Below are 16,580 nucleotides of genomic sequence, written 5' to 3'. Positions count from 1 at the left end.
GTAGGGAATTGTGGCAAAGATCAGCTGTGGCAAGAACAGTGTCATTCTGCTGACGTTAGTGGAGCTGTCATATTGTTTTCATGCTACTGTTTTCGTAGTCTTGCCTATTATTTCCTTTTTATGCTTCTATTCCTAAATCATATACCTGAACATTAATGTAGTTCAGATCAGCACATCAGAATTATAATTTCTAATCAAACTGGCTTAAAGTTTTTGACATTCCACTGCCCTTCCTGGACTAGTTCTCCACTTAATTTTGAGCTTATTGTAGGGGAGGGGGAAATGTCTGTAATAGTAGTTACAATAAAATGCCTTTAGCCTTTTAAAGGCTAAACCACTCTTACAAATCTGATGAATTTTAAAAATTGATGAGAATACTCAGTAGTGAAAAGATATTTATGTAATTCCCAGTGATTAATAGAACATCTTGTTTTCTAAATAAGCAAAAAGACATATTGCAATGTTAAAATAGATACATGTTTTGTTTTCAAATCCATATATTTTAAATCCTACTATTACCAGTGTTCAAAATAACACTGCTAATAATTCTGAAGTCTGTCAAAGAAATTTTTTTCACTGTTAGACACAATAGAGTTTCTGTAACATTTTACAAACAAATGGAGAAATTATTTTTTTGTTGTATTTTTGAAGTCATACTTTTGTATCTTTTTGTCACTATGTGATTGTGGCTTGATTAGGAAAAGTTTATGAGAATGTTCAGATGATCTTGAGATCAGTTATATCCCTTTAAGGTGAGATGGTGCTTTTGCCAAATGTGTTTAGAAGTATACTGGGAATTTTCAAGTGATCTCATCCTCCAGATTTGCACTGTGTTGATTCCTTATAGCTCTGTCAGCAGTTTTCCCCTCCTTTCGCCATTCTGCTTAAAATGGCCTATTGGTCTGACGTATTGATCCCACTTGGTACCATGACTAATACTGATTTTATTCTCAATGGGACTGTAGTCTGTCATCAAACTTACTTTTTCTTTCATATCAAGATGACATTTGATTGGTTTATTTGACGCTAGAAGGCAACTGCACTTGCTCATGATCAATACACTTGTATTCTCTGTTCCTTATCCTTCTCAGTAAGACCACATTAGCAAATGAACCATGAAAATGCTTCAGATACCTGTCAAGCAGTAGGAAAATCTTATTCCTGTTGTCAGGCAATGTGTAGGTACTCTGCTGGGTTCTTTATTAGAAATATTGGACTACTGTCCCTGTGGTACTAGTCTACTGTGGCATAAAGTTAAAGTATAGCAGATTTTTGGCTAAAGGCATATCAGGCTTCAGTTTTTGTTTATTTTGTCATGTCTGCATGGAGACACTTAGGAAAGTTGATCGAAATTAACTGCAAAAATAATATTAAACTATATTAAACGTGTATGTGAATCTTCTTATTCAGAATTAAGGTGGTCTTAATTCTATTTGTTAAGAATTTTCTCTTTCAGTCTGAATAAGGATAGCCATACAAAATGTTAATACAGTTTAACTAATCTCCTTCAAAGTCCCATTTTAATTAATTTGGATAAATTCTTCAGTATTCCTGTTTAGATCAGTCTTTTTCAGTGATGCTGACATCACTAGTGGTACAGACACAGTCCCTTTCATGCTGGTCAATATACAGTAGTATCAGAAGTAGTGAAAATTCAGTGAAGGTGTCACATGCAAGAAGAGGTTTAGTCTTAGTCTTTGATGCATAACACAGTGTGCACTCAGTAACTTAGAGCGTTGTGTCAGAGATAAAAAGGCTGTGTTCCATTTTAAGCCATAATTAATGCTGTAAGACACCCTTAGTGTGCTTCTGTGTGTATAGTGAAGGAACTGACCTCGTGTATGTCTGTGTGTGTATATATATATTTAATTTTCTTTCATTTTTAATTGGGAGCTTCACAGGTAACCAATGATTGCTGTATGCTTGGGGGAACTGATACTGTGGCTGCCATCACCACTACCACTTAGTAAATTATGTAAATAAATACAGGGAGAATTGGAAAACTTTTGCCTATCTTCTGAGTGAAATCTATGTAATTTAGTTTTTTAATCTGAGAAAATCTAGCAAAGAATAGTGAAAAATAAGAGTGGGGGTAAAGAATAAGAGGTCAGCTTTTAAAGTGGATACCACAAAATGTTCTTGTTAAGACAACAAAGAGAGCAGACCAGTTTCTTCCTCTTTTCTCATTCTCGTCGAGTAAGGAATGCAAGCATAAATAAGAAGTTTGCATTTTAATGGGAAAAAAAGTAGTTTTGGGCTTTTTTTCCTCAACGAAATACTTCAGGTTACTGTATATGTCTGAGTTAACTTAGTTATGGAATTATATTATATTTTCACACTGTTGTTTAATCTGGTCTTCCTATATATGTGACAGATGACACTGCATTTTACATGGAAAAAAGTATTGTTTGGGTAAAGAAACAGTATTTCTTTCCCTGCTTTTATTTCCTTCTGTCAAATTTACACTGTACCTACATGGTAGCAAAGCTGATAAATGACTGTAATATAAATAGAGGTACATATGTTGTTCTGTTACCAGACATGAAAATGGGATTACTGGAAGCGTTAATATCCTATCTGAAGGTGTGAGTTCATTATTTTTAACCCGCGGCATCCAAAGAACATCAAAGATTTTTCCCATCTGAAGCATTTTTAGAAGGAAATATATGTCTTTAAAATATTTTCTTTATTTTTGTTTCAGACTTGTTCCTTTATTACTGTCATTACTTCAAAGTAAGGAGTGTTATTTTTGTGTTTGGTAATTCCTGTAACGGTTTTGTATAAAGTGTCAAGCCTTACCTTTTCCTGATGCGTTAAGGAAAACTGTGACTCACTTTAAAATTTGAATGGATCAAACTCTGGATGAGCTTAAGGAACCAGAACTGTCTTACCTCTGTAGCAGAATGCCTTTCACATCATTTTTATTTCCAAAAAAAAACACTTGCAGGGCGTTACCTGCTTCTGCATTCTTTCTACATAGCTGCTAATATTCTGTGTTGTGGGAAAGGTTAGCAAAGACCACTCCTCTTTAAGCTGTAGTTGAGGTGTGGTTAGTAGTATTTACTGGTTTAGATACAGAGAGGGAGCAAAAGTGCTCCTGTACTATTGTTGGAATTAGATTCCTGCATGAATATGGGAGCTCTTGAAGCCGCTGTCTTCCCACTCATCAAAATTTCATTTCTCATAAGCTGAATACATAAGGAAAACTGCACATAGTCGCCAACAAGAAGTTATTGATTATAAGATGTGGCATTTCATCTCAATAAGGAATAGAAAAACTTAAAAAGATCATGCATTTTTCTTAACACGCTATTGCTTTTGAGAAACACTGCATATGGTGGGTTTCAGAGCTCCAGCTATTTTCCTTTTGTATGGTATTAGTTCCTGCCTTTATGAGTAATTTTTCTTTGCAGATGTTTACTTCAAAAGAAGCTAAAATGACTTTTTAAAATTTAGGATTATATTTTAAATGATTTTTCTATCTTTCAGTATTTGCATAGTGAAAGGGGAGTAATCAGTCACCCTTTCTGCACGTCTCTGATTTGTGTGTGCAGTCCTGGTAAATATGTAAATAAGATGAAGGTATACATACTTGTGCTAGCAAGTTTCTCATTTTTAAAAAAAAATCCATCCATTTTATGAGATTAACTTTTTTTTTTATAAGGGGCCAAAGTATCATGTTTATTACTTTTCTTTCAATAACAAATAGACCATATGTTGCTACTTGAAATTCTACTCTAAAACTAAAACCACGGTAAATTTTCACACTCACAAGTCACCAAATCAGTTTGCAATCCTACAATGTTTTCCTATCATTAAACTATTAAACCAACTTTCTTGCATTTTTGCATAAGGGACAGATGTGAGAAACTAGTATATTTGTCTTCATTGGAGTCAGTGCCATTTTTACTTGGGCTTCTTAGAAGAAAATGACTTCACAAGTATTAACCATCAGCTAATTAAGATGTACTTAATTAAATGCAAATGCTACTTAGCAAAAGCAATTGAGAGAAAGGCATGTGATTAGGGAATTAGCAACTGATTTAACAGTTGGAGCTACTAGCTAGGCACCTAAGCAATAGAAATGAATGTAGAAACTTCACTTGCTAAGAATAATAAAATGGGAAAATACACCATCTTTTCACATTGTGTTTGTTGGGAAGCTTCATAGCCAATGGAGTAGAATATATTGGAAATACAAATTGTAGGTTAATATTGCTTTATGTTAAATGTTTAGAGAGGTTAAAAGTTATTCAAAATTTTGAAAATTTATCAACCACCCTTATGCAGAGAGGTTTTTTGACAGTTGGTCATGCGGGAACAAGAACAGAAAATAATTACATACAAGGTAACATAGTGTTGCGACTGTTTTTGAGGACGCTGCTGTTTTACTAACATTAAAGCTTATGTTGACAGCCTTTATCTTTGGAGCAGATAGGAATAAATACCTTTAAGATGTTATGAAGGCTGCTGGGATTAATAAAACATTTAAAGTTTCCTAGTGTCTATCCAAGTACGCATTATATACAAGTATTGAACTGATTCAATAGCAAAAATTAGCCTGTCTGTCAGATACTGTTGCATGTTCTTCTTTTGGCTTTTTTCCTCCAAATACTCTTAAGATTGTTGGGCTAAGCAAGATGGTAAGTGATGAATTGCACGTGAATATTATTGTTTCCATTTCCATGGCTTGCTTAATTAGGTTTTCAGAGATTAACTTCTAAATTCTCCCTACTGAAAAATCTGGGTCAGCCTTTTACAGTTGTGTATGCATTTTAATTAGATATGCTATGAGAAAGACAGCATTCCTCAGAGAGTTCCTCTTGTATAAGAAATAATAATAAAAAAAAACAAACCCACAACCAAACAACAAAACAAGTAGGATTGACAAAAAAATTTTCAGCCATGGTATGAGACTGAATCTCCAGTCAATGGTTCTGATAAAGTTGAGGTAAAATAGGAACGTTTGAGGAAGACAGCTTGCAAGTCCCTCATTATGCAAAACAGCAGAAGTTGAATGAAAGTATTATGGGCCCCCTCTTCTTCCTATGCATAGTTCACAACGTAGTTCTCTCCTCCTGAACACTGATAAAAGAAAAATCCACACTACTGCTTCAGCACCTTGGTTTGGAAGGAAAAGTTAATTTGCTGTGACATGCTATGCAGGCAGGATTTTTTCCTTTTGTGGTGAACTTTGCGGGTTGGTAATTGGTTAGTGATTTGAAAGAATTAGTATTAGAGATGAAAATTATATTGTTTATCTAGGTGATTAATCACTCTCTGCTTATTAGCAGATATAAGGTATCCTAGCATCTGAAAGATGAGTTTTGATAAATTTAATAGCTTTTCTGTAATGTGAAGATTTTCCTGTTTTGCATTAGACTAATCAGCAGATGTGTGGACAAGGCTATTACTAATGAAAGTCTAGTACATAACTGCAAATTTGGTTAAGTCTGTAAGTTTTATTTCCATGGTTTTCTTGAGTTTTTTTTTTTTATTTTATTTAGTTGATCTCGTTAATGGCTTTTCTATACTATTGCAGATGAGTCATGATGTTCCTCTAACTTTGAGTCAGTTAGGTTTTAGATTGATATTTTCTTGCTTGTTTTCGGTCCTGAGTTATAATTAAAACAGACATATAGGCACTTCAGAATTGTAAGAGGTTTTTTTATAAAAAAGCATTTTCCTATTTCTGGTCAAACTATCTTTGCATTTCTACTGGAATAGTGCAAAAATTGTAAACTTGTAGTATGTACAGACTTCTTAGTGGAGAACCATATGACTTTGGGTACAGGAAGTGGTTCGTTAGTTGCATATGAAAAACAGGACTGAGCACGTTACACAGATCTGATTTGGAATATGAACAGGCACATTTTGTCCTTGATGGACCGAGTTCACACAGCAGTTTTGGCCCCTCACTCTGAGGTTTGAAGACTGACAAGGGAGTCAGTGTAAGGACACGTATAGGTCCCCTTCTGTGAGGAATGCATATGGGAAATTGCATGGGAATTCAAGATAAAGAACAGTCCTGTTGACCATTTCAGCCGTAACAACCCAAACAGAAGGCGGTACGATACTTCCCTGTTGATTATTTTTCTACACAGGTAAGGAAGGAAACAGTATATGGCAACCAGCTCAACTCACAGATTTTAACGTCTTGTGAACTAACCGCATTTTGGTCCTGAAGTCTCCATGATTAGAGGTATTACTGAAGGCAATTGAATAATAACAAGGTCTTCTTCACCCACAAACACCAAGCACTTTAAAAACCAAGCTCTGGGGTGCCTTATCAAGTATTTCATGTGTCCAGCAATTTTTGTGGACACATTGTGTGCCTCCTTTTCAGCTTCACTAACAAGACAAGAAAACTGGTGAGAGAAGCATCACCCAAAAAAGCTGTGCCCATAACTGACATAGTCACATAGGTACAACACAGTTTAAATCCTACAACATATAACCAGTACATCCAGATCATGCAGTTCTCTGAACTGTCAGTCTTTTCCATCCTTTCGTATGTTTTCAGCATGATTTTAAATGTGTGGGTTTAAAAATACTCAAATGACATAGTGTCGTTTCCTGTGGTCTGTTGTACTTAAAAGAAGATATTGGCATGACTGAGCCTTTTTTTTTCCTTAGAGTGGAAGATATACTAGTAAATTTGAACACATTTGACTAAGCAGAACAGAGTCTGAGGTCTGCAGTTTTAGCCTTTAGGCTCAGTTGCTGTCATTAGTTCTTTAATGAACTTTAAAATGTAACTGCTTGATTTGTTTTATCACTGTGTTATATTCCTGTCCTTTACTGATTACACAGGAATTTTAAAAATAATTTTCAATATTAATGTTCAAAGTACTATCTTAATTTTGGCTTAGTTCGTATCAGGTTATAGCTCAGCCTTTCAGAGACTATAGCAGAGTTCCAGGTACAGGACTGAGACCAAGTTCACTGCCTTATTGCATAGGACCCCTGCAGCATTTTTGTCTTCTGTTGATTTCACACACACGCACGCACACACACACATGGTCATTCTTCATGCCTTGTTGAATCTTGCAGTGATTTTTCTGTTCATTTTAAGGCTTAAAAAAAATGTTGCTGTCTGTGAAGCCCTTGCCTTTCTATTTACTACAGGTCAGAATTTGACAGTAATTTTTTACTATGCACTGAAGCGTGCATCATATTAAAAGATGCACAATAAGCAAGAAAATTTCCTTGCTATGTCTCACTGGTGATACCAGCTCTGGGATTACTTCCCATTGGAAACATCTTGAAGCATTTCATAAGAAACTCAAATATTCAGACTCGTTTTACAGATGAGTAAACAAAATCACAAAGCGGTGACATGGTTCAACTACATTAAACACAGACCATAGGTCCTCCATGGTATAGTCCAGCCTTTAGCATCTTTAGCATTTTCACAGATACCACATCTTCTTTGTGAATGTAATAGAACAAGAATGAGGATATGAATACAGTCTGATACCTACGAATAGTTAGCCTATTCTTCCTGCATGCTATTATTCACAAGCTACCTCTCTATTCTATAAAAATTTGTCTATTCAGTGGGGGATTTGAGTAAGAGAGAAATAACATTCAACTATATAGATACTGTTTCTGAATATGGACTACTGCAAGATTCCAATTTTAATGAACAAATCTACTGATAAATGCTGCAGAGTTTTCCTGACAGAATTTTTAGTCTTGCTGGTTTTTACTTTTTGTTATTCTTTTGCTTAGAATATCAGTAACTCAGGGCAGGGATCTCTGAGTCATGTTTTTGGAGTTCTGTCTTCAACTATTCTGCAGCATAAATACATACCTATAAAGTTCAAATAAAATATTAGCCTATACATGACAAACTTTTTCAAATGGGACAAAGTAAGTCTTTACATTGACCTTGCTCCCAGCCTACGGCTGAGCGGTTCCTGGTAGCTGACTACACTATGCACTTTAAAGAGGAAGGCAACAAAGTTCAAGTTGCTAACAAAATTGTTAGTGAAATGTCAGAAATGTCACAAATTTAGTCAAAATATTTCCCTGATCATAAAAAGTACCCATTACAAAGCATTCCTTCCAACTTCATTTTTATGTTGTTGAATTCATCAGCCAAGAACTGGACAGTTGACAAAAACTAAATGCTAATATTAAAGATAAATATTTATAAAATACTTTCTCTGTAAAAGCAAAGGATAAAAGAGAGCTTTGATTTTGGGAGAGAGTGAAGGCTTTTGTTTGTTTGAAATATAAACTCAGACTGAAACTAATTTAAGACAATTTCTCATTGTGACCCAAAATTTAACTTGATTTTCAGGTTAACACCTCCTTAGTTGACAGGTGATAAATAAGCTTGATATGGTATTGTAAGTTTACACTAAGATATACTTTATTGTAATAGCTGTATTTCTTGCAAAGTGTGAAAGTGTCCCAGCAGTTTACCTCATTGAGTCTGACCTGGCGATGCAATGATTTGAGAATAAGGTTCACCCTTTTTCTAGCCTTTATTTTATTCTTTGGAAAATAAGTTTGCAGTCTGCTCCTCTGTTTGTCCTTCAACCCAAACACATGGTGTTCTGAAGAAGACAGGAATCCCTGAGTGGGATTTTAAGAGTCTGTAAACCTTGAATTACAAAAATAACCCTAGTTTCTGTTTAAATTAGTCTTTGATTAATTTTATTATTGTTCTATTAAGCAATAAAAGCCTAATTTGAGACTTGGGTAAAGCAGCATTTATAGCTCTTTGAATTCATTTACAGCATTCACAGTTCTCACTGAATTAGCTTTTCAGAATCCAGGTGGTAGTTATTAACACTGGCTGATGTCTGTCACTAAATTATAGAGTATTTAACGATTTTTTTCTAACAATTATTTTGTTGTGTCGAAGACTTACATTTATGGCAAATCTTGAAGAGAGACTCTTTTGTTGACATTAGTTATTAAAACCAAAGTGTTGATGTAACGGGTCATAGCAAGTGCAAAGCTATAGGGCTCCTTTCAGTACTGTCGAGATTACGTATGCTTCAGTAACGTTTTAGTAGATGAGTCATAATTTAACAGAAGGTTTTATGCCCTAGTACAGCAAGGATCATGTAGCACAAAAGGCATACAGATGCTTTGAAATGTTACGCTTTTCAGAAAATTTAAAAAAAAAAGTTTCATGTTTACAAATGAACTGGCTCTTTCCATGCCTCGATTGTATGTGATTTAACGGGGCCTCAGAAGTCCACTGAGCCCTTAGATGCAGTTTTTTCACAGTTCCTTGTAACAGGCATTACATGTGGGGCTGCTGTTCAGTTCCTGGTACTTTTCGTTGCAAGCACTTTCTGTAATTGGTTTGTACGAGAACAAGGCTATAGTTCTAAAACAATGAATCAAAATGTCTCCTTCCTTAGTTCAGTTTTTTCCATCATCTGCTCCCGAGGCTTTTGTTACTGTCAGTGAGACTTATTGACGTCAGAATATGTGATCATTCATTTGTTCCTCACGTAATGGATATTAACTGATTGGCTCAGGAAATCGTATGTCACCTTACAAAAGTAATCACTTTGTGATTAGGGTGCTGTCGAAACAGATCTCAGACACAGTGCTCCCACAACTTCCATATTGAAAACAAAAGCAGCTCTGCTACTTAAACACTAGCTGGTATTTAATGAAACAATTTGTACCAGCCTGGATCTTTTTATTATAATGAAATATGTACAGTGATGTGACAGAATACAAATGCATAAATCTTTTTATACTTCCATGACACAGAGTGATGTGTTACTGGTTTGCTAACAAATTAAGATATTTCTAACTAAACCAGACACTCTGACTGGAGCTTACTGCAACTCTCTTCATATTTTGATGCATAGCTGCAATTCAAAGGATGAATTGTGAGTTATAAAACTGGCTAAGCAGGAAGTTAAGATGCTTCTCCGCTTCTTCCACAAACATGGATGAGGACTAGGTGGTTACTGTAATGCATTTCCATTTACAGTTTTCCACAGGTGTATTATATATTTACATTATTTACGTTAGGATTTTTGGTGGAATCAAGTATGTATTAACAAAACAAAATCCTGAAGACCACCCCATCACTTCAGCAGAATATCAAATTTAACTAAGTTTAAGAATGTTATTCTAGAATCAAGGCAGAGGAGACAAGTCATTTTAGTAAAAAAAAAAATCTATTTACCTTGTTTATATAGGAGAACAGAATCTAATTCATTTGTGTGCCCATCTGGACTAGATTGCTCATTTTAAGTTAATTTAACAAATGATAGACTGCAACTGGCCTTTTCTTTCCCAGGAGAAGAGGTTGACAGGCAGCTGTGTAGAGATGCTATCTACCCAATCCCGGTTGTCTGCGACGCTCCATGCCCAAAGGACTGTGTGCTCAGCATGTGGTCTCCATGGTCCTCCTGCTCACACACCTGCTCCGGCAAAACCACAGAAGGGAAGCAGATGCGTGCCCGCTCCATTCTGGCGTATGCAGGTGAAGGTAAGGTCTCATGTGCTTGTAGACCCTTGTTCGATTGTGAATTCACAACTGTCTTTGTAATGTCAAAGTATTTGTTGATCTACAGAAAGAAATTATTTGATGGAGTTGTGGCTTTTTTTCAAATATAGAAAAAATATTTAAATGCTTGTCCTACATTTACTCGGGGTACTTAAAGCTGGTTTAAAGAGGTGATTCTGGTTTTTTTATTTCAGTAATGTTGCTATTTTTTACTATTCTGCATACTGTTACTGTTTTGATTTTGAATACATTGTTTTCTCATTTTCTGTTAAAATTAAACAGGGCAAACAGTTCATTGCATGCAGACCTTAGAGATATTTACATAGGATTGTTAGTAACCCTAATTTAGGTCCAGTTTGAAAGGGTGTAAGTATGGATGGTGGAAAGATGAGAGTTTTAATGGCTTCAAATGCTAACAAATGGCTTCTGTAGATTCTTAGCTCAAATTGGTGTCTAATGTTACCCCATTAACATTTTTGTTCATGGTAAGACTTTGATTTTGCCCTGCAAATCCTCACTCAGGTGAATGGTTTCCAATCATGCGAACGGTCCTCGTGCAGTGTCTGCAGCAAATGCAAAGAGAAGACATAGCTGGGGTGTAAAGAATAAAAAAGCTATAGGTTCATGTCTATTCCTTGATGTTTTTCTATGCTTCTTATGACTGGTTTTGTTTTGTTCTTAAGTACTTTGGGGGGTAATAGGGCAAATTTGTTCTGTATGTAACACAGTTCTAAAATGGCCACATCGGGTGTGCCGGGGTCCAACTGGGAAAATGCCTTGTGCAACACTGGGAGCAAGGAGTCAGCCACAAAAGAGTTCTTGGAAAACTGCCAGTCAAGTTAAATGCTTTCAATATAAAAGGATTACATGCATGTTTTAGTTCTTCTTTAGAACTGTTAAACACTTTATTACTTTTATTACATAAGCATTTTATTACTTTTATCTTAAAAGATGACATTTAACTGAAAAATGTAAGCTGTAAGGTATGGAAATAGTGAAACAGGGTAGCTGTTTAGGGCAATGGAAGAAGAAAGGGGCAGGCTTCATCATGTATCCAAACACACTCCAGTGTCTGCAAATGCAGTTGTCTTCACTGGTGAAGGTGTACTGTGTATTTGACAGAATTCGGGTAATTGTCCAAAATAAAAGAAAATTAGCAGACAAGGCACTTTTAACATTTTTTCCTTTTCCTGAAAAGGGACCTGTGCTAGAAGTATAAGAGGCAACCAGAACAAAAATCTCATTTTAGTAGATGATTGAAATAATAAATTACTTAGATGGATCTAGATAACAAAGTAGCGATGCTTTTAAAATTATAAACAAAATTGGGTTTATGTTGTCCCTTTTTATATAGTATGTCAAATGGACTTATTCTGAGGGAAACACAGAGCCACACTTTCCTGTGATAATTCAAACAAGCATATATTCATGTTCTTCTTGCTTTTCCATGTAGGTCAAAATAATAGATTTTTGATATGCTTATGCTGTACTGGAGTCAGAAATTTAACATCCTGACAAGCATGCAACAGAATTGAAAACCTAAATTATTCCAGAAAATTATCTACTTTTTAATACTTCTTTTTAAAATGTACTCATTTTATTCTGACTTTGATACTTAACAAAAATTAGGATAATTTACAAGGCTGCAGATGCAGCAAAGCAGTTAAGCATTGCCTTGAATTAGGTATGTAAATTTTATTTATGTCTGTTGTGTAGTGACCAGAACCAGCACTGTGTAGTCACAAATACTGACAGATCTCAAAACACACAGGTAGTAGTGAAGAGATCCCTAAACTACTGCTGAGAAAGCTGACTCATTAGTTAAATGTTGTAGTGCTTCAGCTTTACTCGAACAGTGACCTCTACCTCTATTCCAACGTAAGGTTATTCTGTGGTTTTTTTGAGGATAAAGGCTGGTATGTCTACTAGCTTGTAGCAGTTCACTCACATCTTGGTCAGATACCTTCAACATCATGCACTCCACCGACTCTAGAGGATAAAAATGCATAAATAAATAAAAGAACTTTCCAAGGCTTAGCATATTGTTACAACTGTAGCTGGAAGGTACTTTTCACCTTTGCTTGGATTATATTCAAAAAGTATCAGTTTAGCTTTTATTTCTTACACTTCACTGAAATTAGAGCTATTGTTATCTTTGTTCTCATACATATCTTATGCTTTTTAGTCATTTGCTGCATGACAAATAGCTAAATGACTTTTCACCTCCAGAACTACATGAGACAGATCAGCCTTGTTGCCCAAACATAAAATACTGATAGTGTAGCTGGTGCTGGGAGGTCATTTTATATTCTGGGGGCACAGAATATATTCATGTATCTGAATGTCTGTATTCTGCTGATACCAAAAGGAAGCTCCACATGAACCTTGTTTGGGAAACATGCAGTTCTCAGTTCTGTTCAGACCTTATAAAAAAACGCACATTAGTATTGTTGAAAAAGTTGTTAATATTATGTATAACTAAAAAGTCTCATAAAGGTAAGACCAATAATTCCATTTATACCTTAAAACTGTGTTCTGACTGTTACGAAAATACCCCGCAGACAATTATAAAAAAATAATACGGGTTTTATTAGGTTCCCTTAAACAAGTTCAAATGATGTCTTGTTAGGAAATTTTTACAAAGAACAATACCTTACACGTAACTGACAACTTAAAACGAGGGAAAAACCGGTTTCGCAAGTAAACCAGCTCCCGATTTAAATCCGAATACCTTCTCTTTGCCAATGCAAATTGAGAACTATTTACCAACAATCTAGAGAGACCATTCACAATAGCTTTATTTCCCACTAGCTAATAGAGGAATCTCTCGCTTACAGAAACGCAGTTTCTTACCAAAATATTGTCGTCGGCGTCCCAACTCCAATATTTCGTAGCCTCTGTTCTAACGTCTTGGAACAGAGCGAGATCCCTTTCTCTGCCTCAGCTTGTCTCCGAGAAGAGACAGCTTTCTGCTGCTTCTGCAGCTTGCGGCCTTCACGCCTTGTGCTTGTTGCTCGTGCTGTCTCTTCGACAAGACTCCCGTTTATATAGTAGATAGACGTGCACTGTGGTCAATTATCAGAGATGGGATCTAAATGAGTTTTTGACAAAACTCAGACTTGCAGGCACCCTCTCCACAGGGGTCCAGAGCCCTGCCTTTGTGTACAAGCACCTGAACGGAGGTAGCAGGAGAGCTCCTGGAGTCTGCCTGTCTGCTCCAACACAGGAAGGGTAATTAAAACCCATCACACTGACAATATCTCTCAGTTCTGTTCAGGTGAACAGCCTCACAGGTGCTCCCTTTTCAATTTTTGAACCTTTCCTTGAACTGTTGGTATGAGACAGACCAGGTTAGGCAAGCCATTTTGTCGCAATTCCTGTATAATATAGCCATTTTATTTAGATTTTTTATTCAGAATACGATAGGATAAATACAGTGTATATAAATTTATGCAATTCCTAAGGTATCAGGATTGGACCTTAATTAATGAAAGAATGTGCAAGTCTGTGGCCAGTCTGTGAATAAGGCTAAACTTGGTTTCTAAGATGACATAAGGAGTCCGGGTTTATTGCTGTGAGTTGTTGATCACACACATCCTCTGCTAGTCATGGAGAATTCGATCTACAAGCCTGGGAAGATCAAAGCATGGCAGGCATTACATTCACAAGGAATACTGCAATCCTTCAGAGTACTGAAGTGCTTAATTCTTGTTCATTGGAGTACCTAAGCATGAACACCCCATTGAAATTTTTGAGGGTCTGTAAATACATATGAAATAGGTTCTTTTATCTGTATCTCAGATGGCTTCTTATTGAAGTGTTGACTGTGATTACTCAGTTTCACTCCTCTTTGAAATAAAAAATATTGTATTCTGTCTATATTTTGCTTGTTAATGTTGGCAGATGACTGTCCATGATAGAGCTAAGTCATTTCATACTTAAGATCTTATTTTTCTTCTTACTTCTCAGCTATCTGTGCTGCTGAATTGGTTTGAAGAAACCATCAAGTTAGCATAATTGGCCACCAGGAAACAGCCACAGTATAATTGATTTTCTTGTATGATAAGAATAGGAATAATTCAGCAGTATTATAATAATTTCTTGGTGACAAGAATAGCTTCACAGGAAAAACTGAAATAATATGTAAATGGCAGTAGTGATAAAGTTTTCTAATGAGCTCCAGGATACGACTGCCCCTCTAGCACCACAATGACTTCTGCTCGAGACAGGAGCTGACCTCAACTGTACGCCCCTTCGTCAGCATTTCCTCATTCGGAACAACACCCCTTCTGCGTGCTCAAACCATACACTGCAGAGCCTGAAGCACTGCGTGATTATGCACATCTGGGATGGTCTCTTTCCTCAAGATAAAGGCTTTCTGTCATTTGTGAGATGACTCCATGTGGAAGCTGGTGTCGCAATAACCATTTTTGATATCTTTTCTGAGATCATGGCCCTCAACTTGAAGGTTTGAAAGGTGAAGTGATTTATAAATTTGCCTGTCTGTGAGCCTGCCTATAGTGGTAGCTCATTTGTGTCACTGTCAAGTACATCTTCATGATACAGTAAGAAATTCAGGCAAGTCTATGTCTCAAAATGTAAAACGACAGCAAAGGACATAATGATGTTATCTGATACATCATATGGTGGTTTTGCATAAGTCAAGTAAAGGTACTGTGTACAGGACAGCCTGTTTCTGTTGAATGCAGGATTTGTCTATTTTTGGTTTGGGTTTTTTTAAATTATTTTTTATTTCCTTCTTACCATAAATCTTATTTAATTATTACAACTAGTAATGCACACTAAGACTACTTTACATAGGCCATGAACTGTGACTGAAAATTACTAAATGAGAATTAATTTTTTAGTTAATAGTAGATATGCATGCTTACTTCGTATTGCTTGACACTGCTGAATCAGAGTCATACAGCATAACCCTATTGTTGTGGATCTATTTGGAGTTTTATCAGTAGTAAATGACTGATGCTGATTTTGGAAATGTAAAGATTAAAAAAGCCACCCACAAGTCAAATGCAAAGAAGAAAAAAAATCTGATTTAAAAGCTTAATTTAATAAAATGAGAGTGAAGAACAATTTTGTTTGAAATATGCTCATAAGGGCAGGGATGCATATGCATGGCTATTGCATGTTCATAGATTAGCAACATGTAATGCCAGAAGGACTGTTTAGCGTGACTTCATATATCACAGACTATTAAACATCACTGAGTTAGATAGAATATCAGTTGTCCCTTTCATGAGGTATTCTATTTGACAGAGGACAATACCTCATGCTTCTCATATGTCTACACGAATGATTTACTGAACGTGTAAGGAATAGCTGCATCAAAGGAGTTTCTTCTCAACTCTAGGTAAATTGAGGTTGATAAGCTTTAAAATTTTACTCCAGTTAAATTTCCACTGCACTTTGACTTCATAGTAGCAAAAGAGAAGTTATACTTAGAGTGTTATGATGTATTTACTCTTCTTACATTTGTTACATTTGGTTTTAATTTTTGTATTTTCCTGGCAAGAAATCACAGCACTTGGTAATTAAATCTGAAAGCATAGTATTTACTAAGGATAAGTTTTGGAGAAGACAGGGATTTTCATGAGTTTTAACTGATTTCAGCTGAAACAGGAGTGAAAAAAAACAGCTTAGTTTTGGAACTGGGGAACCGGAATTTTCAGGCTAGACTTGCAGAGTGTTCTGGCACCTGTGTGCGAAGGTGAGCTGAGGGAGAGGACGTTACTGTGCTTCCCCTCAGGACCCCCGAGTTCAGATTCTTGCCTGTAGTGTGGTATCTGGGATTCAAATCCTATTCAAGAAAGTACTTGAGGACAGATGTCTCATCTCCCATGGGTGCACCCTAACTCCTGACCTGCTGCGTGTTATAGGGCAGATCTGCTTGGTCTGTATAACTGATAATGCAGCTGGTGAGGAAGCATGAACGTTGGCAGTACTGGAACAGAAGATCTGCACCAACAGGGCAGTCTTTGTTCTTGTATTAGTGATCTGCATGCACTGAACATGTGTCTGTCTTTGAGAAATGTAGCTGTCTTGAGGAGTGCCTATCTCATTCCTG

General features: G+C 36.1%; 1 protein-coding gene across 1 annotated transcript in view; it reads left to right on the top strand.

The window, feature by feature from the left end:
* The window catches only part of THSD7A (thrombospondin, type I, domain containing 7A), a 107,049-nt gene that overhangs the window by 24,428 nt on the left and 66,041 nt on the right, over positions 1–16,580 (top strand). Inside the window, exon 6 of the mRNA XM_010141861.1 lies at positions 10,286–10,477. Within this exon, the coding sequence (XP_010140163.1) occupies positions 10,286–10,477 (192 nt within the window). The remainder of the gene's footprint in view (positions 1–10,285; positions 10,478–16,580) is intronic.

This window comes from Buceros rhinoceros, unplaced genomic scaffold (genome assembly GCF_000710305.1).
Source record: "Buceros rhinoceros silvestris isolate BGI_N320 unplaced genomic scaffold, ASM71030v1 scaffold8408, whole genome shotgun sequence".
Taxonomy (NCBI): Eukaryota; Metazoa; Chordata; class Aves; order Bucerotiformes; family Bucerotidae; genus Buceros; species Buceros rhinoceros.
Note: the sequence above shows the minus strand (reverse complement) of the source record. Positions and strands in the feature narration are given on the sequence as shown.